This window comes from Pseudophryne corroboree, chromosome 4 (genome assembly GCF_028390025.1).
Source record: "Pseudophryne corroboree isolate aPseCor3 chromosome 4, aPseCor3.hap2, whole genome shotgun sequence".
Lineage (NCBI taxonomy): Eukaryota > Metazoa > Chordata > Amphibia > Anura > Myobatrachidae > Pseudophryne > Pseudophryne corroboree.
Genome location: NC_086447.1, coordinates 495,844,818 through 495,861,542, shown reverse-complemented (window position 1 = coordinate 495,861,542; position 16,725 = coordinate 495,844,818). Strand labels below are relative to the sequence as shown.

Here is a 16,725-nt window from a genome sequence, read left to right as displayed (position 1 = left end):
CCTGATCAAAGCCAGGAAGGATGTAACCGCAAAACATTATCACCGCATTTGGCGAAAATATGTTGCGTGGTGCGAGGCCAGTAAGGCTCGATGGAGGAAATTCAACTGGGTCGATTCCTACATTTCCTGAAAACAGGAGTATCTATGGGCCTGAAATTGGGGTCCATTAAGGTTCAAATTTCGGCTCTGTCAATTTTCTTCCAAAAAAGAACTAGCTTCAGTCCCTGAAGTTCAGACATTTGTTAAAGGGGTACTGCATATACAGCCTCCTTTTGTGCCATTCAGTGGCACTTTTGGGATCTCCAGGTGGTTTTTGGGTTCCAAAAGTCACATTGGTTTGACCCACTTAAATCTGTGGAGTTAAATTATCTCACAGAAAAAGTGGTCATGCTGTTGGCTCTGGCCTGGGCCAGGAGCGTGTCAGAATTGGTGGCTTTATCCTGTAAAAGCCCTTATCTGATTTTCCATTCGGACAGGGCGGAATTGAGGACTCGTTCTCAGTTTCTCCCTAAGGTGGTTTTCAGCGTTCACCTGAACCAAACCTATTGTGGTGCCTGCGGCTACTAGGGACTTGGAGGACTCCAAGTTGCTAGACGTTGTCAGGACCCGGAAAATATATGTTTCCAGGATGGCTGGAGTCAGGAAATCTGACTCGCTGTTTATCCTCTATGCACCCAACTAGCTGGGTGCTCCTGCTTCTAAGCAGACTATTGCTCGTTGGATTTGTAGTACAATTCAGCTTGCACAATTCTGTGGCAGGCCTGCCACAGCCAAAAATCTGTAAATGCCCACTCCACAAGGAAGGTGGGCTCATCTTGGGCAGCTGCCGAGGGATCTCGGCTTTACAACTTTGCCGAGCAGTTACTTGGTCAGGAGCAAATACGTTTGTAAAATTCTACAAATTTGATACCCTGGCTGAGGAGGACCGGGAGTTCTCTCATTGGGTGCTGCAGAGTTATCCGCACTCTCCCGCCCGTTTGGGAGCTTTGGTATAATCCCCATGGTCCTTACGGAGTTCCCAGCATCCACTAGGACGTCAGAGAAAATAAGAATTTACTTACCGATAATTCTATTTCTCGTAGTCCGTAGTGGATGCTGGGCGCCCATCCCAAGTGCGGATTGTCTGCAATACTGGTACATAATTATTGTTACCAAAAAATTCGGGTTATTGTTGTAGTGAGCCATCTTTCTAGAGGCTTCTCTATTATCATGCTGTTAACTGGGTTCAGATCACAAGTTGTACAGTGTGCTTGGTGTGGCTGGTATGAGTCTTACTCGGGATTCAAAATCCTTCCTTATTGTGTACGCTCGTCCGGGCACAGTATCCTAACTGAGGCTTGGAGGAGGGTCATAGGGGGAGGAGCCAGTGCACACCAGGTGATCCTAAAGCTTTCTTTAGATGTGCCCTGTCTCCTGCGGAGCCGCTATTCCCCATGGTCCTTACGGAGTTCCCAGCATCCACTACGGACTACGAGAAATAGAATTATCGGTAAGTAAATTCTTATTTTAATACATTTGTTGCATATATTAATGTGTGTGTTATATTTTATTTATGCTAGCATGCTATTTTATTTGCATATGCAGGGCAGTTGGCCACAAGCTGTATGGTTGTCAGTACCGTGAGCAAATTGTAGAGAATTTGAGGAGGGCAGCAGAGCAGTGTGATTGTCTGCAGTGTTTTTTTGTGATTCATTCGATGGGAGGAGGTAAGCAGATTTAAACATTTACATGTCTAACAATGACAATGTGTACTGAGGCATAGTGTTCAACATTGGAAATGTATTTTGTTGTCTACTTTTATTTTGTAATCCTATAAAGCATGGGTCTTCAACCTGCTGCCCTCTACCTGCTGTGGAACTATACATCCCAGCATGCCCTGCCCCAGTTTTAGCATACCTTAATAGCAAAACTGTGGTAGGGCATTTTGGGATGTGTAGTTTCACAGCAGCTGGAGGGCCACAGATTGTAGACCCATGTTATAAAGTGAGCTCAAATAATAGATTACTGTCATTATGGTCCAGTCATTCATTATTGAAACTGTTTGTCCCTATCAGGTACAGGATCGGGGTTAGGCACATTCGTACTGAATGTGCTTGAGGATGAATTCCCAGAGGTGTACAGATTTGTTACCTCTGTATACCCATCAGCTGAGGATGATGTTATCACCTCTCCATACAACAGCGTATTAGCCATGAGAGAACTCACTGAACACGCTGACTGTGTGCTGCCCATAGAAAATCAGGTAAGATCCTTAAAATCTTACATCTGTCCGGTCTCTTGTTTTAAGACGTAATTCTTGAAGACGTAATTCCTGCTTGAAATTATGGTTAAGTGTACTTGTCAATGCTAGAATAGAAAGCAAAGTAATAATTTTTGTCTAAATCAGCTTCTGCTGCATTGAGTGTTAAAGGCTATGGGGGGTCATTCCGAGTTGATCGCTCGCTAGCAGTTATTAGCAGCCATGCAAACGCATTGCCGCCGCCCACTGGGGAGTGTATATTCTCTTTGCAGAAGTGCGAACACCTCTGCAGCAGAGCGCCTGCAAAAACATTTTGTGCAAAACAAGACCAGCCCTGGACTTACTCTTCGTGTGCGTTGATTCTAACATTGGAGGGAGGGCTTTTGACGGCACACACCTGCCCAGCGTTCGCCCAGCCATGCCTGCGTTTTTCCAAACACACTCTGAAAACGGTCAGTTGACACCCAGAAACGCCCCCTTCCTGTCAATCTTCTTGCGTTGTGCCGTGCGACTGAAAGCTTCGCTAGAACCCGTGCAAAACCACAAAGGACTTTGTACCCGTACGCCACGTGTGCGCATTGCGGTGCATAGGCATGTGCAGAAATGCCGATTTCTCTAACGTCCTAGTGGATGCTGGGGACTCCGTAAGGACCATGGGGAATAGACAGGCTCCGCAGGAGACAGGGCACTTCAAGAAAGAATTAGGAATACTGGTGTGCACTGGCTCCTCCCTCTATGTCCCTCCTCCAGACCTCAGTTAGAATATGTGCCCGGACAGAGCTGGGTGCACTTTAGTGAGCTCTCCTGAGCTTGCTAATAAGAAAGTATTTTGTTAGGTTTTTTATTTTCAGAGAGATCTGCTGGCAACAGACTCTCTGCCACGTGGGACTGAGGGGAGAGAAGCAAACCTACTAACTGCGGATAGGTCGTGCTTCTTAGGCTACTGGACACCATTAGCTCCAGAGGGATCGAACACAGGAACTCACCCTTGGTCGTCCGATCCCGGAGCCGCGCCGCCGTCCCCCTCGCAGAGCCAGAAGGCAGAAGCTGGCAAGAGAAGCAAGAAGACTTCAAAATCGGCGGCAGAAGACTCCTGTCTTCATATGAGGTAGCGCACAGCACTGCAGCTGTGCGCCATTGCTCCCACATTACACCCACACACTCCGGTCACTGTAGGGTGCAGGGCGCAGGGGGGGGCGCCCTGGGCAGCAATTAGAGACCTCTTGGCAAAGTGGGCATATATACAGTTGGGCACTGTATATATGCATGAGCCCCCGCCATTATTTTACACAAAATCGCGGGACAGAAGCCCACCGCTGAGGGGGCGGGGCTTCTTCCTCAGCACTCACCAGCGCCATTTTCTCTCCACAGCTCCGCTGAGAGGAAGCTCCCCAGGCTCTCCCCTGCAGAAGCATGATAGAAGAGGGTGAAAAAGAGAGGGGGGGCACATAAATTTGGCGTAAAAACAATATACAGCAGCTACTGGGTTAACACTACGTTACTGTGTGATTCCTGGGTCATATAGCGCTGGGGTGTGTGCTGGCATACTCTCTCCCTGTCTCTCCAAAGGGCCTTGTGGCGGAACTGTCTTCAAATAGAGCATCCCCTGTGTGTGTGGTGTGTCGGTACGTGTGTGTCGACATGTCTGAGGTAAAAGGCTCCCCTAAGGAGGCGATGGAGCTAATATGTATGTGAGAGGGTGTCTCCGTCGACAACGCCGACACCTGTTTGGATATGTGTAAGTGCTAAGGTGAATTTATTGCACAAAAGATTAGAGAACAGACAGGAAATCTACCCAGGTCTGTCCCTATGGCGCAGAGACCTTCAGAGTCTCACAATGCTCACTATCCAAAATAATAGACACTGATATCGACACAGAGTTTGACTCCAGTGTCGACTACGATAATGCAAAGTTACAGCCAAAATGGCAGAAAAGTTTTCAATATATGATTATTGTAATAAAGATGATTTGCATATCACTGATGACTCATCTGTCCCTGACACAAGGGTACACATGTTTAAGGGGAAGAAAGCTGAGGTAAATTTCCCTCCTCTCATGAGGAAAAAGAGCGGGAATCTCCAGACAAGAGACTGCAGCTTCCCACAAAGAATTCTCAGGCATTATCCTTTCCCCACTAGGGCCAGGATGTGATGGGAATCTTCCCCCAGGGTGTCATGTTTGCCCAAAAGGTAGCCCTGATTTAACAGCTATCCTCAGGGATCCTGCAGATAGCGTGCACATTTTGGTACACTACTCAGACCGGCGATTGTGTCGGCATGGGTTTATAGCGTTGTGGCAGCGTGGACAGGTACCTTATCAGCAGAAATTGAGACCCTAGTATGTATATATATATATATATATATATATATATATATATATATATATGTATATGTAGAGATATATTTATAGATATATTAAAGATGCTGTCTTAAGAGATATATATCATAAAACATGCCCAAAGAGACATGAGTATACTGGGTCCTAGAGGCAAAGCTATGTCGATTTCTGCTTGACGTTCCTGTAGAATATGCAATGGACCGATGATGCCAACTTAAGTGGCATATGGAAGGCTGAGGATTGTGTGGAGAAGGGTTCTCGGACCTGGTCTCCACAGCTATAGCTGGTAATTCTGATATTTTGCCTTATATTCCTGCACAGCCTAGGAAAGCACGTCATTATCAACTGCAGCCTTTCGAACAAAGAAACAAGAAAGTCCGAGGTGCGTCCTTTCTTGCCAGAGGCGGGGGCAGAGGAAACCAGCTGCACAACACAGCTAGTTCCCAGGAACAGAAGTCCTCCCCGGCCTCTACGAAAATCCAGGCGGAGCTAGGCCCGGTGGGGGCACGCCTTCGTAAGTTCAGCCACAAGTGGGTTCACTCCCTGTTAGATCCCTGGGCAATAGATATTGTGTCTCAGGGATATAAGCTGGACTTTGAGAAGATGCCTCCTCACTGAAGGCCCTGCCGGCTTCCCCCCCCCCCCCCCCCCCGAGAGGGAAACAGGGTTAACTGCAATTCACAAATTGTATCTTCCACAGGTGGTGGTCAAGGTTCCACTCCTTTAACAAGGAGGGGGTTATTATTCGACCATGTTGTAGTCCCGAAACCAGATGGTTCGGTCAGACTTATATTGAATTTTAAATACCTGAACATATACTTGAAAAGTTCAAGTTCAAGATGGAATCGCTCAGAGCGGTCATCGCAAGGGAGGGGGATTTTATGGTGTGTCTGGACATAAAGGATGCTTACCTTCATGTCCCCGTTTATCCACCTCATCAGGAGTACCTCAGATTTGTGGTACAGGATTGTCATTACCAATTCCAGACGTTGCCATTTGGTCTGTCCACGGCACCGAGAATATTTACCAAGGTAATGGCAGTAATGATGGTGCTCCTGCGAAAGCAAGGAGTCACAATTATCCCATGCTTGGATGATCTCCTCATAAAGGCGAGGTCCAGAGAGCAGTTGCTGATTAGTGTAGCACGCTCTCGGGAAGTGTTACAACAGCACGGCTGGAATCTGAATATTCCAAAGTCGCAGCTGATTCCTACGACGCGTCTGCCCTTCCTGGGCATGATTCTGGACACAGACTAGAAGAAGGTTTTTCTCCCGACGGAGAAGGCTCAGGAACTCATGACACTGATCAGAGACCTCTTAAAACCAAAACAGGTGTCGGTGCATCACTGCACGAGAGTCCTGGGAAAGATGGTGGCGTCATACGAGGCCATTTCCTTCGGCAGGTTCCATGCGATGACCTTTTCAATGGGATCTGTTGGACAAGTGGTCCGGATCGCATCTACAGATGCATCGGTTGATCACCCTATCCCCCAGGGCCAGGGTGTCTCTTCTGTGGTGGCTGCAGAGTACTCAACTTCTCGAGGGCCGCAGGTTCGGCATTCAGGACTGGGTCCTGGTGACCACGGATGCAAGCCTCCGAGGGTGGGGGGCAGTCACTCAGGGAAGAAGTTTCCAAGGGCTGTGGTCAAGTCAGGAGACTTGCCTTCACATCAATATCCTGGAACTAAGGGCCATATACAACGCCCTAAGTCAAGCGGAGACCCTGCTTCGCAACCATTCGGTGCTGATTCAATCAGACAATATCACCGCAGTGGCTCATGTAAACCGCCAAGGCGGCACAAGGAGCAGGGTGGCGATGGCGGAAGCCACCAGAATTCTTCGATGGGCGGAGAATCACGTATGAGCACTGTCAGCAGTGTTCATTCCGGGAGTGGACAACTGGGAAGCAGACTTCCTCAGCAGGCACGACCTCCACCCGGGAGAGTGGGGACTTCATCAAGAAGTCTTCACGCAGATTGTAGGTCGGTGGGAACTGCCACAGGTGGACATGATGGCATCCTGCCTCAACAAAAAGCTACAGAGGTATTGCGCCAGGTCAAGAGACCCTCAGGCGATAACTGTAGACGCACTGGTGACACCGTGGATGTTCTAGTCGGTTTATGTGTTTCCTCCTCTTCCTCTCATACCCAAGATTCTGAGAATCGTAAGGAAAAGAGGAGTGAGAACAATACTCATTGTTCCGGATTAGCCTAGAGGGACTTGGTATCCAGAGCTGCAAGAAATGCTCGCTGAGGACCCATGGCCTCTGCCTCTAAGGCAGGATCTGTTGCAGCAGGGACCTTGTCTGTTCCAAGACTTACCGCGGCTGCGTTTGACGGCAGGGCGGTTGAACGCCGGATCCTAGTAGAAAAAGGGATTCCGGATGAGGTTATTCCTACGCTATTAAAGGCTAGGAAGGACGTGACGGCTAAACATTATCATCGTATACGGCGAAAATATGTAGCTTGGTGTGAGGCCAGGAATGCCCCTACAGAGGAATTCCAGCTGGGCCGTTTCCTTCACTTCCTACAGTCGGGAGGGACTTTGGGCCTGAAATTGGGGTCCATTAAGGTCCGGATTTCGGCCCTATCCATTTTCTTTCAAAAATAACTAGCTTCTCTACCTGAAGTTCAGACGTCTGTAAAGGGAGTGCTGCATATTCAGCCCCCGTTTGTGCCCCCAGTGGCACCTTGGGATCTTTACGTGGTGTTGAATTTCCTAAAATCACACTGGTTTGAGCCACTTAAAACCGTGGAGTTAAAAAATCTCACGTGGAAGGTGGTCATGCTATTAGCCTTGGCTTCGGCTAGGCGTGTGTCAGAATTGGCGGCTTTGTCACATAAAAGCCCCTATTTGGTTTTCCATATGGACAGGGCCAAATTGCAGACTCGTCCGCAATTTCTGCCAAATGTGGTGTCATCTTTTCATATGAACCAACCTATTGTGGTGCCTGTGGCTACTCGTGACTTGGAGGATTCCGAGTTACTGGATGTAGTCAGGGCTTTGAAGGTTTATGTAGCCAGAACGGCTAGAGTCAGGAAAACTGAGTCGCTGTTTATCCTGTATGCATCCAACAAGCTGGGTGCTCCTGCTTCAAAGCAAACTATTGCTCGCTGGATCTGTAACACGATCCAGCAGGCTCATTCTGCGGCTGGATTGCCGTTTCCAAAATCGGTAAAAGCCCACTCCACAAGGAGGGTGGGCTCTTCTTGGGCGGCTGCTCGAGGGGTCTCGGCATTACAGCTTTGCCGAGCGGCTACTTGGTCAGGCTCAAACACCTTTGCATAGTGCTACAAGTTTGATACCCTGGCTGAGGAGGACCTTGTGTTTGCTTATTCGGTGCTGCAGAGTCATCCGCACTCTCCCGCCCATTTGGGAGCTTTGGTATAATCCCCATGGTCCTTACGGAGTCCCCAGCATCCACTAGGACGTTAGAGAAAATAAGATTTTACTTACCGGTAAATCTATTTCTCGTAGTCCGTAGTGGATGCTGGGCGCCCGTCCCAAGTGCGGACTTCTTCTGCAATACTTGTATATAGTTATTGCTTACATAAGGGTTATGTTATGGTTGTATCAGGTTTGTCTGATGCTCTGTTGTTGTTCATACTGTTAACTGGGTAAGTTTATCACGAGTTATACGGTGTGATTGGTGTGACTGGTATGAGTCTTACCCTGGATTCCAAAATCCTTTCCTTGTACTGTCAGCTCTTCCGGGCACAGTTTCCTTAACTGAGGTCTGGAGGAGGGACATAGAGGGAGGAGCCAGTTCACACCAGTATTCCTAATTCTTTCTGGAAGTGCCCTGTCTCCTGCGGAGCCCGTCTATTCCCCATGGTCCTTACGGAGTCCCCAGCTTCCACTACGGACTACGAGAAATAGATTTACCGGTAAGTAAAATCTTATTTTTTAGCCTGATCGCTGCAAACAACGGCAGCTAGCGATCAACTCGGAATGACCCCCCTATCTCTCTTACATCCTAGGGGATACTGGGAATCCATTTAGTACCATGGGGTATAGACTGGTCCACTGGGAGCCATGGGCACTTTAAAAAATTGATAGTGTGTGCTGGCTCCTCCGTCTATGCCCCTCCTACCAGACTCAGTTTAGAAAATGTGCCCAGAGGAGCCGGTCACATCTCTGGAAGCTCCTGAAGAGTTTTCTGCATTTATTTTCTGTGTTTGTTATTTTCAGGCAGGACTGGATGGCACCAGCCTGCCTGCTTCGTGGGACTTAGGGGGGGGGACGGGACCATTCAACTCTCCCAGGGTGAATGGTCCTGTTCCCCGCTGACAGGACACTAGATCCTAAGGGAACTATTTGCAAGCCCCACCATGGCGAGCATACATTCCCGCAGCACGCTGCCACCCCTAACAGAGCCAGAAGAATGAAGAGTGGTGAGTACTAAGCTGGTGTCCCGGTTAGCGGGTCGCCGGCCATTATGGCGGCATGAGGGTACGGAGACGCACAGCTTCTGAACGGGGTGGATTGCGTTGCCCGCTGTGTACGGACGCAGACGCTGAACAGTGGACAGAGTACTCAGACTGGCAACATAGCTAGCCATAAAAGGAGTCTGTCTCAATTTTATGCACAAGACACATACAGCGAGTATAAAAAATTTTGGGTAGACCGCGCGCCATTGAAGGGACGGGGCTTCACTATTAGCAGATCCAGCAGCTCACCAGCACCATTTTCCCTCTGCAGCTGACACAGACGCAGTTCCTCCGGAGAGACTCCAGATTACCTCAGCGGTACCAGAGGGTCATAGCAGGGGGGGAGCTTACTGAGGGGGTGATTCCGACTCGATCATAGCTGTGCTAAATTTAGCACAGCTACGATCAGGAACACAGACATGCGGGGGGACGCCCAGCACAGGGCTAGCCCGCTCCGCATGTCCAAAAGCATCACACAGCGGAGATGCTTTTGCACTTCAGGAGTAGCTCCTGGCCAGCGCAGTTTTTGCGTGCTGGCCAGGAGCTACTCGTCGCTGCCCGGCGTGCAGCGGCTGCGTGTGACGTCATGCAGCGGCTGCGGCCTGCCCCCCGAATGGTCCGGCCACGCCTGCGTTGGCCGGACCGTACCCACACAACGGCAGCCAAACGCTGCAGTGCCGCCCCCTCCCGCCCAGCGACCGCCTCTGCCTGTCAATCAGGCAGAGGCGATCGCTAGACAACAACAGCCATTGGCTGTCAGCCATGCGCAGGCGCATGCGCAGTTCTGATCGCTGCGCTTGTGAAGAACTGCAGTGAGCGATCAGGTCAGAATGACCCCCTTAGTCCCTAATCTAGGTACTTAGTCTGCGACCCGGCTAAGCTTGGCATTAGCGTTAAGGGCGTTGTGGCTGGTTCCATACTCCCTCTATGTCTCCCTGGAAGGGCTCTTTGTAGGTTAATTGTGCATTTAACCTTTTCCTGTGTGTGTGTGTGTGCTGTCACTATACAGTATGTCAGGCAAAGAGTGTGTTTCATGTAAAGCACAGTGTTCCTCTTCCCCAGCGAGTTCACTAGTATGTACTCAATGTAGTGTCCCTTCCCAGGCTAGTGGGGCAGAACCAGCATGGCTGGACTCCATTAGGGGAATGATTTCCACAATCTCTACTAAGTTATCTCGGAATGAGAAAGAGACGCAATATTTAAGGCAATCTATGACTGTGTTTATGAAAAGAGACTCAGTACCCAAACCAGCGTCTCAGTCCCCTGCCATTTGTCCGCAAAAACGCACTTTGGCCCATATCCTGCAGTCTGACTCGGATGATGAAGGGGGTCAGACATGGAGGAGGGTGAGGTGGACATAGAGGTGGGGGATGGTACTCTGTCGCAGGGAATAGAGGCTCTTATAGAAGCTATCAGAGCAGTTCTGAATATCCCCGATAAGGTGACAGAGGAGAGTGAGGAATCTAATTTTAATATAAAAAAGAAATCCTCAGCCACTTTTCCGGTGTCAAAGGAATTAAATACCATGTTTGAAGAACCATGGATTAATCCTGATTGGAAATTTCAAATCCCTAAATGGTTATTATCATCCTTTCCTTTTCCTCCTGAGGATAGGAAAAAATGGGAAAATCCACCAATAGTGGACGCATCAGTATCCAGGCTCTCATGGAAAATTGTATTGCCTGTCCCGGGTGCAGCCTCCCTGAAAGACGCGGTTGACTACGCTCAAATCTTTATATACAGCTGCGGGGGTGGCCCATAGACCCACTATAGCATGTGGGTGGATTACGTGAGCCATTGCTAAATGGTCGGGTAGCCTAATTGAGGGGTTAGATACCTTACCTCAGTGGGAGATTGTTTTGCTCCTGCAACATATTCAGGACTCTGCGAACATTATGGTGGAAGCCATAAAAGAAATAGGCTTGCTTAATGTACGCACTACTGCTATGGCAGTGTCTGCACGCAGGGGTCTATGGCTATGCCAGTGGACTGCGGATGCGGACTCCAGGAAAGGCGCGGAAGGCCTACCTTTCACAGACAAGGCCTTATTTGGAAATGAACTAGACAAATGGATCTCCAAAGTTACTGCGGATAGGTCGACATACCTTCCTTCTGCAGCTCCCACAGCTAGGAAGGCCTACTCAGGACTCAATTTACAGTCCTTTCGGACTGCCAAGTTTAGAGGCAAGCCCAGAGGTTCTTCTACCACCACCAGAGGCGCTAGACGTAAACCACGCAAACCAGCAACTGCCGGTTCACTGGAACAGGGCTCAAGCTTTGCTTCCTCAAAACCTTCAGCATGACGGTGGACCGAGAAGCCTGGAAGACTGTCAGGTGGGAGCCTGGCTAAAATTCTCCAGTCACATCTGGACAACATCGTGCCAGGATCCCTGGGTCATAGATCTTATTTCCCAGGGCTACAGACTGGAGTTCCTGGAGCTCCCACCTCACAGATTCTTCAAATCAGGCTTACTAGTTTCACAAGAGGCAACTTTAACTTTACAGAACGACATTCAAATACTGGTACAGACCCAGGTCATTGTTCCAGTTCCACCTCATCTGCAAAACAAGGGGTACTATTCCAACTTGTTTGTAATACCGAAACGGGACGGTTCGGTGAGGCCGATTCTGAACCTCAAGTCGTTGAACCCGTACTTACGAGTGTTCAAATTCAAGATGGAGTCTCTGAGAGCGGTGATCTCAAGTCTGGAGGAGGGGGAATTCCTAGTGACTCTGGATATCAGGGATCACATTCCGATCTGGCATCCTCATCAGGCTTATCTACGGTTTGCACTGCAGGACTGTCACTACCAGTTCCAGGCCCTGCCATTTGGTCTCTCCACGGCACCGAGAGTGTTCACCAAAGTGATGGCAGAGATGATGTTTCTACTCCGCAAACAGGGAGTGAACATAATTCCGTACCTGGACGATCTTCTGATAAAGGCACCGTCCAGGGAGCGGTTGTTGGACAGCATTGGCCTCTCAACCAGACTACTCCTGGATCACGGGTGGATTCTGAACTTGTCAAAATCTCACCTGGAACTGACACAGAGGCTTCCTTTCCTGGGAATGATACTGGACACAGAGTCTCCTAGAGTGTTCCTTCCCTTGGAAAAGGCAATGGTAATCCAGTCGATGGTGCAGGCTGCCCTGAAGCCAACCCGGATCTCGGTGCATCTGTGCATTCGCCTTCTGGGGAAAATGGTGGCCTCTTACGAGGTGCTTCAGTACGGAAGGTTTCATGCGAGACCCTTCCAATTAGATCTATTGTAGAAATGGTCCGGATCGCATCTTCACATACACCAGAGGATCCATCTGTCGCCAAGAGCCAGGATCTCCCTTCTGTGGTGGCTACAGACTTCTCACCTCGTCGAGGGTCGGGATTCAGAATTGGATTCTGCTAACCAGAGATGCAAGTCTCAGAGGTTGGGGAGCAGCCACCCAGGGGGTGCAGTTTCAGGGAAGATGGTCAAGTCAGGAAGTCGTCCTTCCAATAAATATCCTGGAACTCAGGGCTATCTACAACACCCTTCTGCAGGCCTCATCTCTACTTCGGAATCAGGCGATTCAAGTCCAGTCGGACAATGTGATGGCGGTAATGTACATAAACTGACAGGGTGGAACGAAAGCAGAGCAGCAATGTCAGAGGTGTCAAGCATTCTTCTCTGGGCGGAAAAACACGCCGTGGCGTTGTCGGCGGTCTTCATTCCGGGAGTAGACAACTGGGAAGCAGACTTTCTCAGCAGACACGACCTGCACTCAGGGGAGTGGGGCCTTCACCCGGAGGTGTTCCGGTGGTTGACACGTCGGTGGGGATATCCTCAGATCGACATAATGGCCTCTCGACTCAACAAGAAGCTCAAGTGGTATTGTTCCAGGTCGAGAGACCCACAAGCAGTGGCGGTAGACGCTCTGACAACTCTGTGGGTCTATCAGCTGGTGTACGTGTTTCCTCCACTTCCTCTGATTCCAAGAATTCTAAAAAGAAGAAAAAGGGAAAAGGTTCAAGCAATCCTCATTGCTCCGTACTGGCCTCGAAGGGCCTGGTACACGGATCTTCTTAAGATGCTGATCGAAGATCCGTAGCCTCTACCTCTTCGCGAGGATCTTCTGCAACCAGGCCCGTTCGTCTATCAAGACTTATCGCGGCTACGTTTAACGGCATGGAAGTTTAATGGCTGATTCTAGCCAGGAGAGGGATTCCTGACCATGTCATCCCGACTATGATTCAAGCCAGGAAGGGGGTAACGTCTAAACATTACCACCGTATATGGAAGAAATATGTCTCTTGGTGGGAAAACAGACAATATTGGGGGTAATTCTGAGTTGATCGCAGCAGCAAGTTTGTTAGCAATTGGGCAAAACCATGGGGGTCATTCCGAGTTGTTCGCTCGTTGCCGATTTTCGCAACGCAGCGATTAAGGCAAAAATGCGCATGCGCATGGTTCGCAGTGCGCATGCGGTTAGTATTTTACCACAAAACTTAGTAGATTTACTCACGCCCGAACAAAGATTTTTCATCGTTGAAGTGATCGGAGTGTGATTGACAGGAAGTGGGTGTTTCTGGGCGGAAACTGGCCGTTTTCTGGGAGTGTGCGGAAAAACGCAGGCGTGCCAGGGAAAAACGCGGGAGTGTCTGGAGAAACAGGGGAGTGGCTGGCCGGACGCTGGGCATGTGTGTGACGTCAAACCAGGAACGAAACGGCCTGAGCTGATCGCTATTTGTGAGTAGGTCTGGAGCTACTCAGAAACTGCTAAGAAATTTATTTTCGCTATTCTGCAAATCTTTCGTTGCAATTCTGCTAAGCTAAGATACACTCCCAGAGTGCGGCGGCTTAGCGTGTGCAATGCTGCTAAAAGCAGCTAGCGAGCGAACAACTCGGAATCACCCCCCATGTGCAGGGGGGGCAGATATAACATTTGCAGAGAGAGTTAGATTTGGGTGGGTTATATTGTTTCTGTGCAGGGTAAATACTGGCTGCTTTATTTTTACACTGCAATTTAGATTTCAGTTTGAATACACCCTACCCAAATATAACTCTCTCTGCACATGTTATATCTGTCCCCCCCTGTAGTGCACATGGTTTTGCCCAACTGCTAAAAAATTTGCTTCTGCGATCAACTCAGAATTAGGCCCATTCTGCGGTGGAATTTCATCTGGTACGTTTCCTGCGTTTTGTGCAGTCGGGAGTGGATGTGGGCCTACGTCTATGTTCCAGTCCAGATTTCGGTTTTGTCTATTTACTCTCAGAAACAATTGGCTTCTCTCCCTGAGGTCCAGACATTCTTGAAAGGTGTTCTGCACATCCAGCCTCCCTTTGTGCCTCCCACGTCACCTTGGGATCTAAATTTGGTGCTGCAGTTCCTCCAATCGGACTGGTTTGAACCGTTACAAGAGGTAGCCGTAAAGTACCTTACGTGGAAGACCGTCATACTGCTGGCCTTGGCTTCAGCAAGATGTGTGTCGGGGCTGGGGGGGCGTTGTCTTACAAGAGCCCTTACTTTATTTTCCATGAGGACAGAGCTGAACTCAGGACTCGTCAGCAATTTTCGCCTAAGGTGGTGTCCGCATTTCACATCAGCCAACCTATTGTGGTTTTGGTTGTTACGGACACCCCTGCTACTTCAAGGTCTTTGGCTGTTGTGAGGGCTTTGAAGGTGTATGTAAAGAGAACAGCTCGTCACAGGAAATCGGACTCGCTGTTCAATCTCTATGATCCCAATAAGATTGGGTGTCCTGCTTCAAAGCAGTCCATTGCACATTGGATCAGGCTCACTATCCAGCAAGCTTATTCCATGGCAGGATTGCCGGTTCCAAAATATGTACAGGCCCACTCTACTAGATCGGTGGGTTCGTCTTGGCCAGCTACCCAGGGTATCTCGGCTTTACAGCCCTGCCGAGCAGCTACTTGGTCAGGTTCGAACACATTTGCTAAGGTTTACAAGTTCGATACTTTGGCCTCTGAGGACCTTCAGTTTGGTCAATCAGTTCTGCAGGAACCTCAGCACTCTCCCACTCGGTTTGGGAGCTTTGGTACTTCCCCATAGTACTAAATGGATTCCCAGTGTCTGTAGGGGATACTGGGCGCCCGCCCGGTGCTTCGTTCTTACTTCACTTACTGTTACTTGTTTAAGTATTCTGGTTTGTTCAGCTGTTGCAGTTCCTGTTTCAAGTTTGGTTAGCATGGCTTTCCTCTTGTTCTGTGTGTGCTGCTTCGTAATCTCACCACTTTCCTTACCAATCCTTCTCTCAAGGTATGTCCGTCTTCTCGGGCACAGTTTCCTAGACTGAGTCTGGCAGGAGGGGCATAGAGGGAAGAGCCAGCGCACACTATCAATTTCTTAAAGTGCCCATGGCTCCTAGTGGACCCGTCTATACCCCATGGTACAAAATGGATTCCCAGTATCCCCTACGGACTACGAGAAAAGAATTTAGTTGGTAGGTAATTAAAATCCTATTTTCTCTTACATCCTAGTGGATACTGGGGAATTCTAGATTACCATGGGGTATAGATTGGGTCCACTGGAGCCTGGCACTTTAAGATACTAATAGTGTGTGCTGGCTCCTTCCATCTATTCCCCTCCTAGCAGACTCAGTTTAGAAAATGTGCCCAAGTAGCCGGGTGCATTCTGTTTCTCTCCAGAGAGTTTTCTTCAGAAATTTGTTTTAGTTTATTATTTTCAGGCACACTGGTTGGCAACCAGTCTGCCTGCGTCGTGGGACTTAAGGGGGGTACCAAACCAACTTCCTTAGAGTGACTGGTTCGTCATCCTAACTGACAGGACACTGAGCTCCTGAGGTGACACTCCTAGAGGGTGAGCCCACGCCGGCAGCATGTCGCTACCCCTTAACAGATGCCGAAGAGGGACCACGACGCAGTGCAATGAGTGATGGCGGCATAAGGGACAGTGTCCACCCGGCTCCGGGCCGTGGTGCACACTGACTACCCAGACTGGCAAGCAATTGACCGGGGGCTCTGTGCTCTCGTTTTACACAAATATAGACAGCCAGTATGAAAAAAAACGGATTCAGGGACCGCGCACCATTATGGGGACGGGGCTTCCCATAGAGCGGGACCAGAAGGCAAACGGCGACATTTCCTGCTGCTGCTGCTGCTTAACAGGACCCACTGAATCACCATTGTAAACTGCTACCAGGGGGTTATAGTGCGCTAGTTCAGTGGTTTACTGCTGTGAGGAAAATTACACTAAGAGGTCACCCAACTGCTCAGTCTGTGGTGAAGTGTGCAGGTTCCCATATCTCTCTCTGTGTCACTCCTTTCAGGGCGGTCCAGGTTAGTGTGCTTATCTCACTAATATTTCTGTGTTTTTTCATACAAATCTGTGTACAAGCATGTCTGCAAATAAGTCTGTGTGTACTTTATGCAAAGCTAGGTTTACACCTTCCTCACAAGGTTCACTGATGTGTACCCAATGCTCAATTCCTTCACAGGGTAGTGATGTGCAGTCACCAGAGTGGATGGAATCCTTTAAAACTTTGATTTCTAATATTAATTCAGAGCTAGCTATGGCTAAGCAAGAAAGGCAAGCCCTGAAACAAACTATGGACACGTTTATGGTAACTGCTGTCGACCACAGACGGGCTCTTCAGTCCCCCTGTTGGTCTCTCACAAACGCACTCTTCCTCAATTGTTACAATCTGACTCTGATTCTGAACTACCAGAGTTTGATGAGGGAGAGGTTAAGGTGGACGAGGAT

General features: G+C 49.1%; 1 protein-coding gene across 3 annotated transcripts in view; it reads left to right on the top strand.

Moving 5' to 3' along the window:
* TUBE1 (tubulin epsilon 1) overlaps positions 1 to 16,725 on the top strand; it is a 147,559-nt gene that overhangs the window by 92,860 nt on the left and 37,974 nt on the right. For all 3 annotated transcript variants that reach the window (XM_063917155.1, XM_063917154.1, XM_063917153.1), the window contains 2 exons: positions 1,585 to 1,706; positions 2,055 to 2,242. In XM_063917155.1, the coding sequence (XP_063773225.1) occupies positions 1,585 to 1,706; positions 2,055 to 2,242 (310 nt within the window). The remainder of the gene's footprint in view (positions 1 to 1,584; positions 1,707 to 2,054; positions 2,243 to 16,725) is intronic.